Source organism: Pectinophora gossypiella, chromosome 7 (genome assembly GCF_024362695.1).
Source record: "Pectinophora gossypiella chromosome 7, ilPecGoss1.1, whole genome shotgun sequence".
Classification (NCBI taxonomy): Eukaryota; Metazoa; Arthropoda; class Insecta; order Lepidoptera; family Gelechiidae; genus Pectinophora; species Pectinophora gossypiella.
The window spans coordinates 16002974-16025659 of NC_065410.1; the positions used below are offsets into that span (position 1 = coordinate 16002974).

General features: G+C 38.7%; 1 protein-coding gene across 2 annotated transcripts in view; it reads right to left on the bottom strand.

Moving 5' to 3' along the window:
- LOC126368358 (protein dachsous) overlaps positions 1-22686 on the bottom strand; it is a 409369-nt gene that overhangs the window by 22930 nt on the left and 363753 nt on the right. For both annotated transcript variants that reach the window (XM_050012276.1, XM_050012277.1), the window contains 2 exons: positions 13969-14146; positions 10225-10698 (listed from right to left, as the gene is read on the bottom strand). In XM_050012276.1, the coding sequence (XP_049868233.1) occupies positions 10225-10698; positions 13969-14146 (652 nt within the window). The remainder of the gene's footprint in view (positions 1-10224; positions 10699-13968; positions 14147-22686) is intronic.

The window sequence follows — 22686 nt, forward strand, 5'->3', positions numbered from 1 at the left end:
TTTACTAAAGGAAAAGGGGGCAGATGGGAATAAAGGAGAAAGGATGTAAAAATTACTTAATATAAGTCATCATCATCATCAGCCCATTAACGTCCCCACTGCTGGGGCACGGGCCTTCCCTATGGATGGATAGGGAGATCGGGCCTTAAACCATCACGCGGGCCCAGTGCGGATTGATGGTTATTAACAACTGCTAATGCAGCCGGGACCAACGGCTTAACGGACCTTCCGAAGTACGGAGGAGCTCGAGATGAAAACTACTTTTTTTTTGTGGTCACCCATCCTATGACCGGCCTTTGCTGAAGTTGCTTAACTTCAACAATGGCAGACCGAACGCATTACCCGCTGCGCCACCGAGCTCCTCGCTTAATATAAATAAAAATACATTATTTCTGACATTTAACATCTCTTCTTCTAATCATCTAATCATCATCTTCTTCTTCTAATCCCTTTATCCCCCGTTGGGATGTAGGACTCGCATGACAGACTTCCACTCCTCGCGATCTTTTGCAGCCTATGTAGCTTACTCCCATGATATGCCAAACGTTTTTAACTCTCTGTCAACCGAACGTTGCCAGGTCTCTTTGGACCGCCCCAAAATAACTTAACTGTATTACAAATTGAAAAATAATATTAAAAATATAATTCATCACGTGATACTTGGTAGCTCACTCTCTTCTGACGGCTTGTGGGCATTATCGACCCACTAGGGTCGACTATTTTTTTCAAATGTAATCCTCTCAAATGACGCTCTGAGTTGAGGTTCGCGCCCTGAGGCCTGTTGTCAAACGGGATGGGGTAAGGAGGCATCGGGCATACTCCACCCCGCTCCGTTGTCGTTTGGTGGTGTCTGGGCCTAACATCGACTTAAAATCCACACATTGGACCGAATGTGACCTACACAAACAAAAACAACCAAATCCATACTAAATTTTGGGGGTACATTTAAAAACTGTGTCGGTCCATCCGTCGAAATCCGAATTTATTATATTTTTTTAATTAATGGATGTTTATCTCCGGGCGAACTGGCCATAAATCTGACTGGGCGTTCGTTTGTGCATTGAACATAAATGTTATGGAGCTCTTTCTAATTAAACCCAGAGCTGCGCGGGCGCACCGCGCAAGTTATAGACGAGAGCTATCATAATGGCATAACGTAACATAACATAAGCCTACGATTATATCCCAATTGGGGTAGTCAGAGGTACATCCATCGCAAGATGAACTAAGTACCCACGCGTCACCGAGCTTTCTGTTAGACTAACAACGTGATTTTGTGGATCACAAAACGTGATTCGTGATTTTGTGGTGGCTATAATGCCGAAACATGTTAATAATTATTATCGAACAATTTTCACTTAAAATCTATGGATATGAATAGTGCACTCCTACCTCATACTATGTTAGGGGTTACGAGCGTGAATTGCCTGTTTATAACGAACTAAATCTTTCGAATTGAATGTTCTAAATTCTAAATTCTTAACAAAATTATTTAAACAATTGAATACGAATCCTTGATTTTATTGTTTTTAAACTGAATAGAATTCCCCAATTATGCTTGAAATTTTCAAAATTGGAATAAATAATATTTTTATTATTATTTAATAATGTAATTTGGTTTCGTTTTTAAAATCGCTTCAGCTTATCGCTCGCACAGCGTCAAAGCAATACAAAGTCAGATAATTTTTAAGCAATATCTTCTTAATCTAAAGATTTGATTTGCAATACCGATCTTCGATGTTACCAGTACGATATTACTAATTGCTTAGAAATTTATTTTCTACCATATTCAAGCCTATTACATAGGGGGCATGTTCGTTGTATGTGAAATTTCTAGTCTAGATTATCGATTTGAATCCAATCACAGAGTAAGTTAGTGCAAGTTGCTGTAAAGTTAGTCATTACCATTACAATGTATGGAATCGTAATCATCATCATCAATTTAAGAGCCACGCTCTTGTCGGTGTAGCATTTAAAATACTCTCCATGCTACTTTTTTAGGGAAAAATAGGGCAGTGGTTACCGATGGCCGCTGGGGCGGAAGGGTTCTGGAGTGGCGACCACCTGTCGGACGACGCTCAGTGGGTAGGCCCGCTACAAGGTGGACCGACGATCTGGTGAAGGTCGCGGGAATCCGCTGGATGCGGGCAGCGCAGGACCGATCGTCGTGGAGATCCTTGGGGGAGGCCTATGCCCAGTAGTGGGCGTCGTACGGCTGATGATGATGATGATGGTTACCCTCTTGCCTTCCGCCAAATCATATAATATGATTGTCAAATTATTTTTTTTATTTCTTTTTCTCTTCTATCGTTTGGGTTGTGAGGTGGAGTACCTATTGGTTTTTATTGAGCCGCCAACGGCCCCTGACATGGCTCATGTAACGACCACATACTTACATCAGTAAGCAGTAACCGGGACCAACGGCTTAAAGTGCCTTCCGAAGCACGGATCATCTTACTTTCGGACAATCAGGTGATCAGCCTGTAATGTCCTAACCAAACTAGTATTTTTTATTTTATTTTACTATCAAGATTATTTGCTTGTTGTAATTGAAATAACTAACAATGCAGACCTAATGTTAAGTACTGACCAACTGCGATGTACCATTTTTATTATTCTTCTATGATGTGGGTTGTGAGGTGGATTACCAACCTCATTATCCCTGGTGTCAGGGTTATTACTGAGCCGCCGCCACCTGACATAGCTCATGGACCATTTTTATTGCCAATAAATGAATTATCAAAGAATACTTATAAATAACAGCCTCCGTGGTCTAGTGGTTAGAGCGTTAGGCTAACGATCTGGAGGTCCGGGTTCGATTCCCGATGGGGACATTGTCGAAATCACTTTACGAGACTGTCTTTTGTTTGGTAAGGACTTCTCAGGCTTGAATCACCTAATTGTTCGAAAAAGTAAGATGATTCCGTGCTTCGCAGGGTACGTTAAGCCGTTGGTCCCGGCTATTAGCCGTAAAAACACCTCCACCAACCCGCAGTGGAGCAGCGTGGGGTATGCTCCATACCCCCTCCAGTTGAGTGAGGGGAGGCCTGTGCCCAGCAGTGGGACGTATTTAGGCTGTTTATGTATGTATGTACTTATAAATACTTGTAACCTAACCAGACACCCCTATTGTACAATTTACAGTACTAAACAATCACATCATAAACACGAACACATAAACCTCATATCGAACCCTTAAAACAATTCCATCTTCCCATTGCAAACTCTACGTCGCTATTCACACAATAGGCCCATAATAAACATTAAGAAATTAACAACGCACCGTATGGGCATCCACGCAGCGACTATGAATCTACTTGTATCTGACAATGGCTAGGCCATGGTAAAATTCCCATAGACAAGTGTACGCGAGCTAACGGTAGAGCTAGCAATTCAGTGATTTACAGAGCTCTAGCCGAACAGAATAATCGTGGTTGTAGGGACGCCTGTTACACTGGCGCGAACGGTGTTTTGCAAGCGACTTTTGATAGGCAGAATATTACAATACAATACAATAAACAAACATAAACATATATAGCCTGTATAGGTCCCACTGCTGAGCACAGACCTCCCATCAATCAACCAGAGGGGATATGGTGCAAGAGTGCAATACAATACAAAAAAAAAACTCTATTTCACAAAGGGAAACATAACAAATAGGATGAATAGTGTACATAAGAGATACAAGAAGAATAATGGGCGGTCTATCAATAGTTAATAGAGATGGTAAATAAGTATCTGAATGTGATAATAATTGTTAATGGTCTAATCACCGTTACCGTAATAAGTTTTTGTTTTGTCAAAAGATTTGGATGCGTTAGACCACGTCTTAGGGTGGTGTTAAGCAGCGATGTGATCTAAGGTGGAGCACGCAAACTCAAATAGTGCCTATTCACTTTTGCCTTGAAAATCCCCCGATTATAATTATGTATCGGGTAACAATGACGCAGGAACAGATATTGTTTCAGTTGCCATATTAAAAAAAAAAACAATAGATAACATACAAAACATAACCTCACGAGTATATCCCAATTGGGTTGGTCAGAGGTACAGCAATCAATAAATCAGAAGATAAACAAACAAATGATGATGATAAAAAATTATGACTGGTGATTTCATGGTTGATGATATTAATAAAAAAATCTAATCAACAATAAAAAAATAAAAAATAAATAAATAAAAAATAAATTAATAAATAATAAATTAATTTTAATTTTTATATAATCTATCTTAATCTCTGTACCTAACAGATATTTAGAACTAAAGTTCGCAATCGTAAAAAGTTCGCGCGCTAAACAACATAACATCGCGGTGTAAACGCACCATCCTACAAAGCCTACTCGTACAAACACAACTGCGGTGCGTTCGAGTAAGATACCTTCAGTTTTATTGGCGCGGCTTGATTTACCAACGATGTTCAAATGAGAGGGGTTTCTAAGAAATGCCCTTAGTCAGATGAACCTGAAGATTCTAGTTTTAATGGTACAGGCTTTTATTATTTCAAAATATTTGTTATGTAATGTTTGAGGCAAGGTTTGCTTTCATACTGAGGTTCTTCTTCTATCGTGTGGGTTGTGAGGTGAATTACCAATCTCATCAACCCTGGTGTCAGGGTTACTATTGAGCCGCCAAAGGCCCCTGACATAACTCATATAACGACTACGTACTTACATCAGTAAGTAGTAACCGGGACCAACGGCTTAACGTGCCTTCCGAAGCACGGATCGTCTTACTTTCGGACAATCAGGCGATCAGCCTGTAATGTCCTAACCAAACAAGAGACCACAAAGTAATTTTTGTGATATGTCCCCACCGGGAATCGAACTCAGGACCTCCGGATCGTGAGCCCAACGCTCAACCACTGGACCACGGAGGCCGTTATACTGAGGTATAGAATAAGGAATAATACTAAGTATAGAACGGCAACTCTCCGCTCCTCATCATGCTTGAGCTAGGTTCATCTCCCTTCGGACATAGTTTAGGCTTGATTCGCATGGCGTCAGAAATCACACAAACAGACGCGCGTGTCTGTGTAAAACGAAGTTGCTTGTATAAAGTGTATGTGTATATATATGTTATGTACTTACATATAATTTCTATTTTAAGTAATTTGGTAATATTTAATCTATGTACGAATATTAACGCATATTTATGAAACGCGACGTTCGTGCCTCACCCAACAGGGTCCACATAATACCAGCGTCGTGGTTCACGCCGCGACTTGTGCTGAGTGAGGCCCTTTTATCTCACGTCGTCCACCACCACCTTATTAACATCCTCCTATGCTTTTTGTAATTGTTTTGTGAATTTTTTTAAGTGATGTTATTGTCTTGTCTTTGTATGCGGCGTCCTTTTATAATAAACAATTTCTATTCTATTCTATAAGTGTATGTTCACTAAGGAATGTCAATAAGGTATGTTTGTTTTTTCTTTGACTTTGTAGAAAAAACAACTTTTGTAACAAATTGCATTGAATAAAGAACTTTACACATCACTTACTCTAGCATATCCAAGAAATCATTGAACAATTTTCGCACAATTATTTTAATTACTTCTAAATACTTGATACTTACAATTAGTACTACGCTCCTGCGAACGGTAATATAATTACTTAATTCGCTTTAAAGAACAATGCAACTATGAGAGGAATGACTTACTAGTGTTGATAAACTATCGATAAATCGGCTATCGATAATCGACTGAATACGTAATCGTCGGGCAGTCATCTACTATACTATTTTTTTTGACGTGACCTATTTTAGATTTGCCGCAGACGGCATTAACTACTTGGCCGGACAAATGGGGAGCGCTGAGGGCTCTCACCCGGTTCTGCTATACTAGTATTATTAAAAACTGTTGGTAGTTTTGTGTTTGTATCGATTCTGCATACTATCGTGTGGCACAAATACTATGAAACACTTTTGATATTTATCGATTATGTACAAAATATCAGTATCAATACTACCTATTATGTACTATTTTGTACTCTCTGTACCTATTTTGTGATCATTGTTTTATATTTTAATTGATTTTATTTGATTTTATTTTATTTATTATTTTAATTAATTTGAATGTTTTATTATGTAAATTATGGATCATTGTAATCTGAAATAAAGCATTCTTTTTTAAATTAATACTGTCAATTTTATCGATAAGTTTATAGTGCTTATCTATACCATATCGATATCGACAACACTAGGCTGTAAGGGGCGGTCTCAAGCTGACTTACTGTAGATGTTAATAAAGGAAAACGATTGTTTCGCCCTATCACATGGCGGTCCATTAAAGTTGGGACTGTTTTACACTGTACTGTAATTTATTTATTTAATATTCAGTAGATCAATATCTATTTACTGACAAACGTAAAGTAGTCAACACTGATAAAAAAATATGTAACTGAAGCACAAAAAAAAAGGAGAAAAGAACAAAAAAACCCACCGCTCACATATAAAAACCTAAGTCTGCAAAAAAACGAAAGTTACACTAATAATAACAAATAAAATATACTAGTTATTTCTACATTCTTTGTTTAACCAAAGTAACTATAAATTTAATAAAAAAAATATATATTCCTTTACATCTTTAGACTCCTATTTGACAATTCTTCCTGAAAGCCTTTAGGTGGCAGCCAACCATCTAATTTTAGTTTAAGTTATATCTGTCATTTTCTTATAAGGAAAGGGACGGGTAATCGACAAGCATAAAATTTACGGAACACACGTCAATTTTAAGCACAAATCTAAAACAACCGTCTAAAATTTTTACATTGGCTAATAATGCGCCAGATTTATGTTGACAGCACACGTCAAACGGTTTGCATCCAGCGAGATACCTTTATGATTCGTCCGGGTTATTCATTCATTTACTCATTCTTCCTAAAATTAAGAGCTGTCAGTCATCCGTCCCTTTCCTTTTCGGCGGATAAGAAAATGACAGGTATAACTTATAGTAAAATTTGGAGGTGTCTGAAGGATTCGGGGCCATTGTATCAACTTTTTTGCCATTATTATTATTTAAAAATACTTACTTGCGCGTCGGTGTAACACTCTCCCGCGACGGTACATCAAAGAAACGGAGGATTGGAAGCGTATCCCCTTAATTGATCACTGAGATTTTATTGATACAGAGTACTTAAGGGTTATTTGGGGGAGGGTCTCAGATACATATCACTTGCAATACTTTGTTGCTACGGTACTAATGTCTCTGGAATGTTCTGGAGGTATTTTTGACTTCCTAGTGAGCGTCAACGGCCTCTGTGGTCCAGTGGTTGAGCGTCGGGCTCACGATCTGGAGGCTTTAGGTTCAAATCCCGATGGAGACATATCACAAAAATCACTTTGTGATCTAAAGTTTGGTTAGGATCTAAAGTTTAGGTTCCGTGCATTTGTACTTTGAAGATCTTTGGTTATCTTATTTAGCCTATACGATCCCACTGCTGGGCAAAGGCCTCCCCTTGATTTTTCTACTCCTCTCGACTTTGCGCGATCTCCGGCCAATCCTTCCGATAAGCATTGAGGTCGTACACCATCTTTTACGCGGTCTTCGTCGACTTCTATGCCCGCCCTGAGGTATCCAGTGAGTAACGACCCGTGCCCATCGCTCCGGGTGCATCCGACAAACGTGTCCGGCCCAGTCCCACTTCAGTTTGGCGGAAGACTTTGAAGATAAATTTAAATAATTATTAATATAACGGGAAGCGAGCCTACTGTCATTAACCGGGCACCAATCTTGGAAACCAAGTGATATCGATTATCTATAATCCAAACATGAATTCAAACTCAACAAATTCGAACAATAAACATACTTAAAAAATCTTAACAGCTTAATCGATACAAGCCACTAACTCAATAATTACAGGCAGGCTCTCATATTAACCACCACGGGCGAATAGGAAGCGTGGTTGCGCCGGCGCACACCGACGACCGCACATCACCTGATCGTGATCCCAGAGGAAGACAATAGGCGATTACGTATTTGCGCATAGGCATTTGAACATTGCTGTATTTGGTTCAAACTAAAGACGATTGCGAAAAAAATGAAATAAAAAAATATAATATAAATAAAAAATATACGTATAATATTCAATACTTAAATACGAAAATGTAGCTTTTTTAATTTTAAAATAATAATCATATTCATAAACGATTTTGTGGTACATATCTAATATTTAATTATTACTTAACCTTAACTTAAGAATTTAATATAAAATATTGAAATATCAATTTTTGAAATGGTCTTCTATAATATTATATAATTATATTTCCCCCTTCTAAACAAGGCAATTTGTTATGTAACTTTTATGATAAACAGCTGAACACGTTTTGTTTTATATTAACAACAGAGAAACAAATATTCCTCACAATAACTTAGATATTTATCATATTAAAACATAAGCCTATAATTAACATAACCCTTGTTCGTAGTTATGAATGTGCAATTAAATATTTATCTACTTAAAAGGACATAAATTGTCTTAGAATATGTTTGAAAATGTTATGCGATTATGCATCTACAAAGGTGCAAGAATTTATGCAAGCACGCACCTAAGTACAGTTACACCTTTATTATGTCGCTTTTATGATATTTGTAAGGCTTATAAGCAACAAGTATTCCTTTAAAGAATTACGAACTTTATATTATTAAACTACAAAAAACAAAAACAAATTATAATCACGTCTTGACTCGTTTAAAATAGTTTACTATGAAAACGTATTCTGTTCTTATCTTAAAAGCACTTTATAGGTGCCTTAGTATATTATTAAAAATAAAAAATATATAAATAAATAATAACAAATTATGCATAAAATATCAAACCGTAAATATTTATTATGTTGTGAGTAAGTGTTATGCTTTCATATGCATTATATTACACACTTTTTGATTTTTATTATTTTTAAAATATATTTTGTCTTATACTTACTTATCGTTTATTTTTGTGCTTAATTATCTCGCGATGTTGATGATTTATTTGTTTTAATCAATAATGGCAATAATATAAACAATGTAAGATGCAGAAAGATTAAGTATTTGAGGCACTGATTTATGAAGAGTGAATGCATGATTTGTAAAATCATTGTCGTATAAAGCAAATCGCTCAGATACACATCTTGGAGCACACGACAGTGGCACGATTTCAATAAATTTGTTAAAGCAAAATGAAGCTATAAGGTAATACGATTCAACGGTAGTTCATAGATTTATAAACATTATGTTTGGCCTTTTCTTAAGTAATTTTCGTTGTCGGTAATCCTCACCGTTTGTTTAAGCCCTTTCTTTCGAGGAATGTCGACGATATGGCAGGTTATCCGATCGTATTTAGGCCGTTATTCAATGCATTTTGTTCTAAGAACATTTGAAGTAGCTGTGCTTTGGGTTAAGATGGTTTGAGAGATTCCGAGAAACTATTTCAATTATTTGTTTTAAGTGTAATTTGAATTTGTTTTGTTAATAACGTTATCCGACACTAAGATTTTTATTCTATTTCTTTTTAATTGTTCTATGCTTCAGTTATTTTGTATGCTAAATCAAATAATCTTATGTTAACTTTTTACTAAAAAAACAACCAGCCTCTTTAACTAAGTAACTCTCAGGTGCGGTAACGAATACTATCAAAAACAAATTGTTTGGCTAATTGGTACTACATTATAATAATTATTATAATTACTACTACATTATAATAATTATTATAAAGGAGTAATAATAATAATTATTATAATGTAGTACTGACAAAAAATTGCGTTTTTTTTTGTATTTTGGCAACACCGCTGTTTCTCTCTGTCTTTTACTGTACTGTCTTCTACTGGTGTTGCTTTTTTCCTACTCACGCTTTTTTCCCACCGAAGAGCAGAGACTATAGAATTCCACTTGCTTCGATCTTGACACACTTCTCTTGCTTTCTCCACATTCAACAATCGTTTCATACACGCACGTCCATTAAAAGTAGATCGTACTGAACCTTTTCTAAGGGCATCTCTAATTCAATTATGTCTAGGTTTCTATAACTGTGTTTATTTAAAGAAAACGGTCCACATTTATAAACTCAAGCATGCGTTTTTTTATATCACCATGAGACGCACAAATACTATCATGTATATTATGGTTTACAACCCTGTCATCTTTATTTTTATTTCCATTTAGCAAGACTTTAAATACTTGGTATCCAAGACGTTATTGTTAATGTGTTAGCTAAATTCTAATCAACTATTAGTAAAGAAATATCCTTACCTCTATCTCCAACAGTAGCTTTCAGCGTTCCGACGACTGTTCCGCTTCTCACGTCTTCTTTTATACGAAAATTGTATCTGGGTTTGTCAAATAGTGCTGAGCCGACTCCAGCGGAGACGACATTCACATGGACTGTAGCGCCTTGCGGCGCAGTGATACCAGCACCATCAGTAGCAGACACTTCCAAGCCAAACTTCCTGTTCGACTGAATGAGGGACGGCTTCGTTACAAAAATCTCTCCGCTACCCCTGTCAATCCTGAAGATATCATTCTCATTTCCATTTATTATTCTATAAGTGACAGTGCCGAAGCGTCCAGAATCAGGATCCGTTGCGGATACAGACACAATTGGTTCTGTAGAAGAAATCCTTCCTTCCTTCAAAGAGACGTTGTAATCCTTAACAGTGAATGCTGGCGCGTTGTCATTTATATCAACCAGTTGGATCTTCACCATAGCGGTCGTCGAGAGGCCCCCTGCGAACAAATAAATAATTGGTTCCTTGATTGTTTCTGTATTGTTGTAATGCAATGTTTGATTGACAGCCAGCTGATTTATGCCGATGTCAACGCGTCTATGGGGCCGAGATAATAAAATAATTGTTCGTACTCGCTGTTTGCTCGATGTGAATTACTATTTACGGTCGAGGTAAGTAATAAGTAGTGTCTTTTCAATTGTCAGAATGCACTTTTGGATTGTGTTTCGATGGATAAGGAAATCGGCTTAAATAATGACTTCCTTTTTTCTTTGTACATACATACATACATACATAAACTCACGCCCGTAATCCCTAATGGGGTGGGCAGAGCCACAAGTAATCAAAGACAACTTGCAGCCACTGTTGATACGAAGTCCAAAGATGGATATGATGAACCTTATGGTGATAAGGGATCAGCCTATCGCCCATAACATTAGTCCATCATGTTAGAGGACACAATCCCTCTGTCGGTTTTTACGACATGCCCGGGAAGAGAAGCAGCTGAACGTGTTCTATGTTTTTTATATGCTCCCAGAACAGCATAGAAGCATTAGTATTTTTTCTTTGTGAATTTTATTATAAGTACTTGCTTTTAATGGATTGTAGTTTTTATATTTTTGAACTCAAATATACAGAACTACTTTTAAATAACAACATAATATCACGCCTATATCGCCCAAGGGGTAGGCAGAGGTGTACCTATAGTACGTATACCTCTATATTACATCTATTCCGCGCTAACGATTTTGAAGTCCCATGTAAAAGTGGATTGCCAATTCCTGGATACCTCGTGATATCAATTATCTATAATCGAAACATGAATTTAAATTTATAAACTCAAGCCTGAGCCGGGATTCGAACCCATAACACTTTTTTTAAAACAAACCTTAAATAATACTTTGCAGGCTTCTCCCTCATTTCTCCTATTATTATTACTGTGAGAACGCCAGACGCGATGCGCTTGATTCGCTCTGAGGAATGTCGCAAGTTTTGGTCCCAATTCAAAAAAGGGATTTAAGGAATTCAGTTCTTGTTAATCTAAAACGGTGTAAATATACAACGAATATTATATCAGGTATTAAAAGTAATTAAAAATGGTTCGCCATCTATCACGTTGGTCTAACAGAAAGCTCGGTGAGTTGTGGGGACTTAATTTATGTTGTGATGGATGTAGGTCTGATTACCCCAATTGGGATGTAGTCGTAAGCTTATGTTATATTGCAAGTAGTCGATTTAAAATAACTATCCACCCGCCCCGATTTCGCTCGGGTGTAATGCTGAGGAAAAAATGAAATTATTTACATCACATTAAAAACCTCAAAAATAACAGTATTTCTCCACTAGTGTGTTAAGCCGTTGGTTCCGGCTATTAGCCGTAAAAACACCTCCACCAACCCGCATTGGAGCAGCGTGGTGGAGTATGCTCCATACCCCCTCCGGTTGATTGAGGGGAGGCCTGTGCCCAGCAGTGGGACGTATATAGGCAGTTTATGTTATGTTTATTATACATATAAACCTTTCTCTTGAATCACTCTATCTATTAAAAAAAGCCGCATCAAAATCCGTTGCGTAGTTTTAAAGATTTAAGCGTACATAGAGATATAGGGACAGAAAAGGCGACTTTGTTTTATAATATGTAGTGATAAACAGTCTATGTAAGTCCCACTGCTGGACATAGGCTTCTCCTCAATCAATCGGAAGGGGTGTGGAGCTGAGGAGCACACACCACCACGCTGCTCCACTTTGGGTTAATGGAAGTGTTTTTACAGACAATAGCCGGGACCAACGGCTTAATATCTCCTCTAAAGCACGGAATTATCATACTCTTTCAGACAATCAGATGATTCCAGCCTGCATAAGCAAAGGACAGTCTCACAAAGTGATTTTGATGATGTCCCTGTTGAGAGTGCATACGTATAAAATGACCGAGAAAGCAGAAAACATTATGAACTGATTTTAATATTGAACGAAACTGACATTTTTTTTAAAAACTGAAGAAAATGACAAGTATATTTAAAAAAACAAAACTTAGGACGACCAAGGAGGCTGTCGTTAGTCCCCATCGAGAATCGAACCTCTAGAACGTGCGCCTAACGCTCTACCACTAGACTACGGAGGCTGTTTTCTGTAATTCAAATTCACCTTTATATAAATCAGGAAAGTCGGTGATACAAAGTAACCAAAGAAGATTTGGAGAAAGAAAAGGACAGTTAAATAGTTGGTTAGTTCTCGGTCCATAAATCAGCCGAGTCGGGAACATTTTCGGAATTTATTTCGGGTCGTGCGCAACTTTACTTTCAAGGTACGAGAGTTTCTACATCTATAGAATATGTATACATATATGGATGACTTAATTGTAATTGCAATCAATTTGGAAAGAGGCTGAAAAAGTGTTTGTTTGCAGCGGTAAGTTTCTGAATGTCAAGTTGAGTTATCGTTGGTATTCCTGACTGATTGTTCTGTAAACTGTTATCATACTATGTTAAATAATGAAAATAATAATTAAAAAAAAAAAAAAAATACAGGGTGTTAGTAACATCGCAACGAAAACTGAGGGATGATTCAGGCCATGATTCTGAGCCATGATTCCACTTGACATCAACATATCAAGTGCAATTTTCCGTCGAAAAAGTAAGGAACGGCCAATAATTTTAAAAAGCATTGAAATTTTCATGAATTTTGCGACGGAAAATTTCACTTGATATCTACTCAGAATCATGGTCTGAATTATCCCCCTCAGCACTCGTTACGATATCACTAACATCCTGTATATAGAGAGTTATAAAGTATAGGTCTTATTTAGACATATAACTGTGTGACAGTAGCAAATAGATAATAATCTTTAATTAATATTTATTGTCAGAGGTCCATCCATCGCAACATGAACTGAGTACCCACACATCACCGAACTTTCATTTGTGGCTCTGCCCACCCCATTAGGCATAACAACACATAAGTTCACGACTATATCCCAATTAGGATAGTCAGAGTTACATCCAACGCAAGATGAACTGAGTACCCACACATCACCGAACTTTCTGTTAGACCAACGTGGTAGGTGGAGCCGTATCACCGTCTATAATGGTCGAGCCAACTGTGTTAGTAAAAACTGCACTTAAGATAATTTAATAACTCATTATTGCAAGTCCAGTTTCGAGGTTCCAACTGGCGCTCCCCGTTTGAGAAGCCGGTGAGATACAAGACCACAGTAACTATCTGGTTTTATAACAAAAAAAAAACAATGTACATTCTATACTGTTTTACTTACCTCTATCGGTTGCCACAACAGGAAACTCGTAGTCACTGGTGGTCTCGTGGTCAAGCGGGGCTGATATGCACAGTTCTCCGGAGTCAGGTCTGACCGAGAACACGGGTCGAGCAGAACTGTCTGTCAGAGTGTAGTTGACGATCGCGTTTACCCCGCAGTCGGGGTCCATCGCTGACATCTGTTGGAGAAAAGAAAATATTAGTGTGTGAAAAGATGGAAATAAAAATAAAACTAATAATTATGATCAGAAAGAAAACAGATTAGAATTTGAGAAAATTACGTCCCGTACTCTTAAACCCACTCTTGTGAAGTCAGCTGTGAGGCAAAGATTTTTAACCCCTTTTCTTTATCTCTAACCACTGTTGCATGGAATAAAAATATAACCCTATTTAAATATTAATTGAGATCGTAATAACATTTTTCAATTAACCAGTTGCAAATTGATTACTAAATTCAATAATAAAGACAGATTTTAAACTTATTTATGAATTTTTATCAAGAAAAACGTAATAATAAGTCCATACGTAATAATCGTCCATATTTTATCACGTTTTTCTATGACGTCACAGTGTGCTTATTCATACAAATTCCATAGTAATTTCTCGTTTTGACGTTTAGTAAAAAGTAACTGATTTGACTAGTTGGAAACTAGCCTATTCCTAAATTTAAATTTCATATTTTTAACCGGCTTTTTTCATATTTTTTTTATTTTTTTAAATCCTGACTTACGTTGTTAATACGAGTCATAAAGTCGTTAACGAAAAAAGAATTTATATTCATCAACCTACACCATCTATTTATTTTTAAACCACTAACCAGTAGGAACAACCAGCAACCATCTATCTCAGGAGCCGGAATCCCAGAGCTTGCAACAAAGGCTTTGACTAATTGCACCGTATGCAGATACTGTCGTAATTAATTAAAGGTATTTAATTCCAAGGAACTGATCGCCTAACTGTGTGGCCGGGGTTATGAGGAGAATTGATTAAGGAACCGCATTCCACGGTCTAGAATATATAAAATGCATAAATATTCTTCTCATAAAAAAAATAGAGTTATCGTAGACTGAGGGCTCTCGCCCGGTAACCCGAAACATCTCGCAAGTATATATTAGGCATGAAATATCAGGAAAAAAATATAATAATACAAGTATTTGGAATAAAATATTTAAATGTTCATACACTGGTTTTTTAATTCTTAATATTTATGTTCCAAATTCAAAAAATAAATAATTTTCCTGCAAATATCTCATCATCAGCCGTATGACGCCCACTGCTGGGCATAGGCCTCCCCCAAGGATCTCCACGACGATCGGTCCTGCGCTGCCCGCATCCAGCGGCTTCCCGCGACCTTCACCAGATCGTCGGTCCACCTTGTAGCGGGCCTACCCACTGAGCGTCGTCCGACACGTGGTCGCCACTCCAGAACCTTTCCGCCCCATCGGCCATCGGTTCTCCTCGCTATGTGTCCTGCCCACTGCCACTTCAGCTTTGCAATTCTCCGAGCTATGTCGGTGACTTTAGTTCTCCTGCGGATCTCCTCATTTCTGATTCGATCCAGCAGGGAAATACCGAGCATAGCTCTCTCCATTGCCCGCTGAGCGACACCGAGCCTCCTCACGAGACCCATAGTAAGCGGCCACGTCTCACTGCCGTAGGTCATCACTGGCAACACGCACTGGTCAAAGACTTTCGTCTTGAGACACTGAGGTATTCTGGACGAGAAGATATTCCGCAGCTTCCCGAACGCTGCCCATCCGAGTTGGATCCGACGAGAGATCTCTTTCTCGAAGTTGGACTTACCTAACTGGATTATTTGTCCTAGGTAAATGTACTGGTCTACAACTTCGAGTGTAACGTTCCCAACCTGAACTGGAGTGGGTGCGACATGGTCGTTGGACATAATTTTTGTCTTTGCCATGTTCATGCTAAGACCCACTCGTTGGGATGCGTTACTGAGATGCTCGAGCATGGTGTTCAGGTCTTCCAGGGTCTCAGCCATTAGGACTATATCATCGGCAAATCGAAGGTGCGTCAGGTACTCGCCGTTGATGTTGATGCCAAATCCTTTCCAGTCCAGAAGCTTAAAAATATCCTCCAATGCAGCAGTGAACAGTTTCGGAGAGATGACATCTCCCTGTCTCACTCCTCGCTGCAGTTGGATCGGATTAGAGCTCTGGTTCTGTACTCGAACTGACATAGTGGCATTTTGGTAGAGGTCCCTTAGCACTTCGATGTACCTATGGTCCACTTGGCACCTCTGAAGAGACTGCAACACAGCCCAGGTCTCGATCGAATCAAAGGCTTTCTCATAGTCCACAAACGCCAAGCAAAGTGGCAAATTATACTCTTCGGTCTTCTGTATAACCTGCCGCAGCGTATGGATGTGGTCTATGGTGCTAAAGCCTTTTCGGAAACCGGCTTGTTCGGGAGGCTGGAAGTCGTCAAACCTGCAAGCGAGACGATTCGTAATGACCCTCGAAAACAACTTGTAGACATGGCTCAGAAGCGAGATAGGTCTGTAGTTCTTCAGTAGGGCTTTATCCCCTTTCTTGAAGAACAAGATCACCTCGCTTCCGCTCCATGCCCTCGGCGTTTTGCCCTGAAATATGACGGAATTGAAGAGCCTCTGGAGGACTTTAAGTATTGGCGTTCCGCCCGCTCTCAGAAGTTCTGCTGTGATTCCGTCATCTCCTGCCGCTTTGTTGTTTTTGAGTTGTTTGAGGGCCATCCTAATCTCGTACAGGCTGACGTCCGGGATATCTTCAGTGTAGTGTCGGGTAAGCTTGGCTCGAGGGTCTCGAGCCATGCTTTCGCCTGATGTTTTCGTGGAATATAGCTGTCTATAGAAACTCTCAATCTCTCTCAGGATTTCGGGAGTCGACGAAATGATTCTGCCGTCCTCAGTTTTCAGTCTCGCTAGTTGACTTTGCCCAATAGACAGATCTTTTGCGAACACCTTGGAGCCCTTGTTCCGCTCTATAGCCTCTTTAATACGTTTAGTATTAAATTGGCGAAGGTCGCTCGTCAAAGACTTCGAGATCTGTCTATTAAGTTGTCTATAACGTACGACATCCGCTGAGTCCTGCAGCCTCATTTCGTGTCTCTTATCCATGAGTTCGAGTGTGTGTGCGGAGAGTTTCTGCGTTTTGGTACGGCGGGTTCTAAAGTGTTTAGAACCTACCGTGCGGACAGCATCCACCATCAGGTCGTTTATATCGTCCACGTCTGCGCAGTTCTCAAGGTACTCGAAGCGGTTTTGAAGCTCGAGCTGAAAGCGCTCGGGGTTTTGGATCTGGGCTGGCGCCGGTCGGAGCGTGGATTTTATCAGTCGCGATCTTTCTAGCTTGATATTGATATTCAATGTGCCTCTTACCATGCGGTGATCGCTTCCCGTCTTAACGGCATTGATCACAGAGACATCATTGAATATGTGCTTTTTCGTCGACATGATAAAATCGATCTCATTTTTATACCTGCCATTGGGACTTATCCAGGTCCATTTGCGGGTCGCGGGCTTCCTGAAGAAGGAGTTCATCATATAGAGGTTCTCCTTCTCCATAAAGTCCGCAAGCATCCCGCCTCTGGTGTTCCGGACCCCAAATCCAAATTGCCCCACTCTCAGCTCGTTACCGCAACGTTTCCCCAACTGTGCATTAAAGTCCCCCATCACAATCGTGTAGTGGCTTTTATGGCTATGCATGGCTTTAGAAATCTCCTCATACATAGTCTCCACTTCGTCATCATGGTGTCCCGAGGTCGGAGCGTATACCTGGATGACAGTCAGCGAATATCGCGATGATATTCTGAGTACCAGGTACGCTACCCTGCTCGAAACACTACCGATGGTCAACACGTTGTTGACTAGGGACTTGTGGACGATAAACCCGACACCACCCATGGACAGTTGTTCGCCCTCCCGGAAGTACAGCAAGTTACCGGAGCCCAGAGTTATCGTGTCCTCGCCCTTTCTTCGGACTTCAGACAACCCGATGACATCCCAGTGTAACCTGCTGATAGATTCTTCCAACTCGGTAAGCTTCTCGTCGGTCCTCAGTGTGCACGTGTTGTATGTTGCCAGGTACAGTCGTCGTTGGTGGTAGCCGAATCCAGCCCGGAGATTCTTCGCACCCCCTGCCCCGCCGTTACCGTAGCCGCTACCGTAGCCACGGACAACGGGGCTGCCGGGGACTGGGGGCCGTTTTTTATGTGTTGAGGTCATATTGGGGGGGGTTTGGACCATAAGCCCACCGCGCTGGTCCAGTGCGTGTTGGTGGGTCGCCAGAGCCTCTTTCGTTGAATAGCAGGATGTACCGCGTGCAGGCGAGGTTGGCTTGGGCTCCGAAAGGTGTCGTTTGGAGCCCCTTACAAAATCCGCAAATATCTACGCATTGCTAAATTAATTTGTTTTCTATTTAGAAAAAAAATCTTGTGTTTAGAGTGTAGAAGAAAAACACTAGACTAAAACTTTCAAATTTGGAAACGTTTCATTTTTTGTAGATAACTAGTGTCTATAAAATTATAGTCGTGTGTACATACATGAACCCAACAAACAAATAGTGTAACTAACTTTCTACTAAAATCAAAATCCTGATAATGATTGGTTGAAAATGAAAACTTTATTGAAATTTCATCCAATCACAGCAGATTACTATCTGTTGAAATAGGGATTACGACTAAAGTTGAAAAGCGTAATAATTATCACAATGCGTCAACCATAAATCATAGAGATAACAATAAAACGCAAACACAACTTTGCCGAAACAAGTTTCGTTTATTATACAAAGAAATGCAAGGGACAAATTAGGTAGGTGTCATCCAACAAAAACAAGACTGTCGACATCGCCGATAATTAGCAAGAAATCATCTCTCTTTTTAACTCTCCTTATCTCTCGTGCAAACGGACAACAGGACTCGAGTAACATACATTCTCAAATGAAAAAAAGAAAATGTAATTAAATGTGAGAATGGACCGAAACTTTAGTTTAAGTAACGTAGGTGAAAAATTTCTCATGAAAAATATCGAAAAAATCCAAATTTTGTTTCAACCGAACACGAGATTCTTTCAATTTTAAATTTGAATTTGGAACATTAACATTACGAAATAAAAATAAATAATATCCAGTGATAAAATGACATTTATTTTTTACTCGTCTGCGGCGAAAAGAAACAGAAAGTTATAATGTTTGACCGCGTCGCGAAAAAAGTCCATGAATTTTAATGGGAGTAATTGACAACTCATATAAAATCTATGCAGAATTTGCGACACTAGCGCCGCCGCAGCCGCGTCCTTTTATGGCGCTGACAATATTTCAAACCTAGTGTTTAGTCAAGTTGCAAGTGATTATGCCAATCGACAGTGACAGTGATAAAAATGTAGGGATTGACATAAAAGGTGTCATATCAATTCTATTTTTTTCTTCTTTTAAATATTTTTTTTATTGTCGCTGTTGATTATCGTAATCGTTTGCAACTTGGCTAAGGCCCTTGGTATTATATTTAGTGTGCACACGGGACTATTACATGGGACATAAACAAAACTCGCTAGGAGTGCGTGTATATAATATTACACACCTCTGCCTACCCCTACGGGATACAGGCGTGAAAGCATGTTATGTTAGTTTTGTAATAATGCCCGGGAAAAGAGCCACTTCAACTTGTTCTAAGTTTTTTATTCGCTCCTACAAATAATTCCTACGAAAAGCATTAAATTTGTTTAAATCGAACAAACGTATCGGGAAAGGTTCTTTATTATTATTGGCGGCCATCTTGATTGATGTACAGACTGACATTAGTGGATTGCACAAACCTGGCTGCCTTATTTAACGAGGAAAGACAGTAAAAAGAGTTCGTATATCTTTGCATGTTTTGCTCACAATCGAAGGTTCTGGAGATTTCTGGCTATTTTAATGTGATTATAATACGTAATTTGCATTTACTTATTAGACCAGTGTTATTGGCCGTGCTAGCCCAGTTGGTAGAACGCTTGCCTCTCACTTTGAGGCCACAGGTTCGAATCTAGCACAGGCCAAAACCAATGATTGTCGAATTCATTTTTAGATCATAAACATTATCACGTGCTCAGCGGTGAAGGAAAACATCGTGAGGAAACCCACATTCCCGAGAAGTGTATTTTCGAACGTATGTAACCTAATCAGCATTGGGTTGGTTTTACCTTCGCGGGTTGGAAGGTCAGGCAGGCAGTCGCGTCTGTAAAAAACCGGATCTGTCAAATCTTCAGGTTAGGTAAGCAAACCCTGTGAAAAACGGGATAATGCTAGGGATACTTACTTATTAGTACAACGGGTTAATATGAAAACCGTCCAAATTAAAAAGATTTTTTAAAATTTAAAACAAGGCGTTCAGACCTAAGTACACTTACGTATTTACGCCTGTACAAATAGCTTGCCATTTTTAACTTAATTGCCAGGACATCAAAGTTCCCTTTAATCTATTCTAATCCCGCAAAGGATGTTTATTTACCGCCACCAACTGACTGGCGACTCGTTCTTTTAATGAAGCGATTTTTGATAAGCCGCTCTTTTCCGAGCCACACACGACGCCTTAAAGGTTAATGAATTTAGATACTTTAATTGATCTATTGAATGATTGTGGAAATCTTTGCAAAAAATGTGCATAAGAGAATCCATAGATCCACTTATAAAGATCATCGGCATAAAACATACATAAAATGTATTTTGGAGGTACCTAATCAGTAAAGTTATTTTTTTATTATAATATTTACAAACATAATAACCAGAAATCGTTTTCAAAAAAAGAAATGTCACGATCAATACAAGTAAAAAAAGTCGTTGAAACTAAACCATTAAAGTGCATATCGCAACGTAACACTTATATAACTAAAGACAAAATAAGTGGTGCAAATGACATGCCGACATCAAATATGACCGGAGATATGGCTTTACTTAAGTTGTTTTATATTTAAATCACTTGACACAGCGCATATCGGCTACCAGAAGATAAAGCAGACACAATAAGATTTATTGGCACACTCAGAGTAGGTACTTAAAACATTTTTATAAAGTCAAAAGGTGTTACTTTTTAAATGGCCGTGCGGCCGTGTCTCAATTTGGCGTTTAAAATGTGCGGCAGTGTATGATGTTTGGTGATAACGAGGGAAATATATATTTTTTTGGAGGACAGTGTGTTCAATCCTTTGAACGAGTATGTACCAATACAGATTGCACTTACTCAAGTTTTGTACACACTTATTGTCATTATTTAAAGCATAATATAACGTAAGCTCACCACTATGTGCCAATTGGGCTACCTAGTCAGAAGTACATCCATCGCAAGATGAACTAAGTACCCGAGCACCTCACCGAGCTTTCTTTTAGACCAACATGATAGATGGTAAAACGTATCGCCGTATATAATGGTCGAATTAACTTTCTTTCTTTATTTCTTTCTTTCAATTTCGTAATTAACTTCCCAACCCGATAGAAGAAGAATTGGTATGGATACAGTTATGTACAGTTATGAACCTACTGTGGTCTATATAAGACCTTTTTATAATTTTAAGATTAGAGTTAAGCAAGTACTGTACGAAAACAATGTGGTAAAACTTTATATAAATAAATAAATAAACTGCTAACTAAGTACTTGGTCAACTACAGTGTCCTGTAAAACTACAGTGTACACTTTTAAAATTATAATAACCTTTTATGTAGGTACACATGAAAAACGTTCGAAATGAAAAGGATTCGAAATTTTACTAATGTTCGTTTAATAGTTACAAAGAAAGCTGCTAACATTATATATACAAGAGTTTAGAAAAAAGTAGATTACTTAGTTTTGCAGGACAGTATAAGTAGTTGGGTCTGCCACACATCAAAAGCAGTCAATGTCCAACTGTAAACACATAAAATACAGAAACAAAACATTCTACAGCGCGTATCACCATTCTCAACGTCAAAACCAACTTATTTAAATTCAGTCGCCTCATCTAAATAAACGCGCATCTGCCTTGTATACGAATAAAGTAAAAAAAAAGTCAACGAAAAAGGAATTTCTACTGAAGTCAGTTCGGTAAGTCGCAAAGGACATTGTAATTCAAACTGATTGGCATACAATAATGGTTTCAAACATAAGCCATTTAAAAATTGCCCGCGTTAAAAGGAAAAAGGGAGGAGGAAGGACAGAGGCGTACCTAGGTTATCAATAGCCCCGGGCTGTTAAGTATTTGGGCATGTAAGGCAAGGTACACGGCATAAGTATCTGTCAAACGTGTTGAGCGACAAATCGGCTTTACAGTCCGTAAAGCGACCAAAATAGCTGCAATGGTCAAAGCCTTCGATATGATTCGCGCCTCAAACAGCGCGGTACTCATGCCGCTTGTGCTACTGTCATTTTACTCAAAATATTTTAAACTCGCTGTGTCCTGAGGTACACCGGATTGCTTCTCAATTGGGGGGCGTCGGTTTGAACCCCACTACTGGTTTTGCATCAATGAGGTTTTCACTAACACAGTTAGCTCGACCATTTTGACGGCGATACGGCTCACTACCTATTCCATTGGTCTAACAGAAAGCTCAGTGAGGTGTGAGCAATTACTTCATCTTACGGTGGATGTACCTCTGCCTGAATTAGGACATAGTCGTGAGATTATGTTATTTTTTAGTTTTGTTATTTTTGTTTTTATTTTTTTTTATTTTTATCGATTTACTCTGAACCAGCGTGCGTGTATAAAGCGATTGAT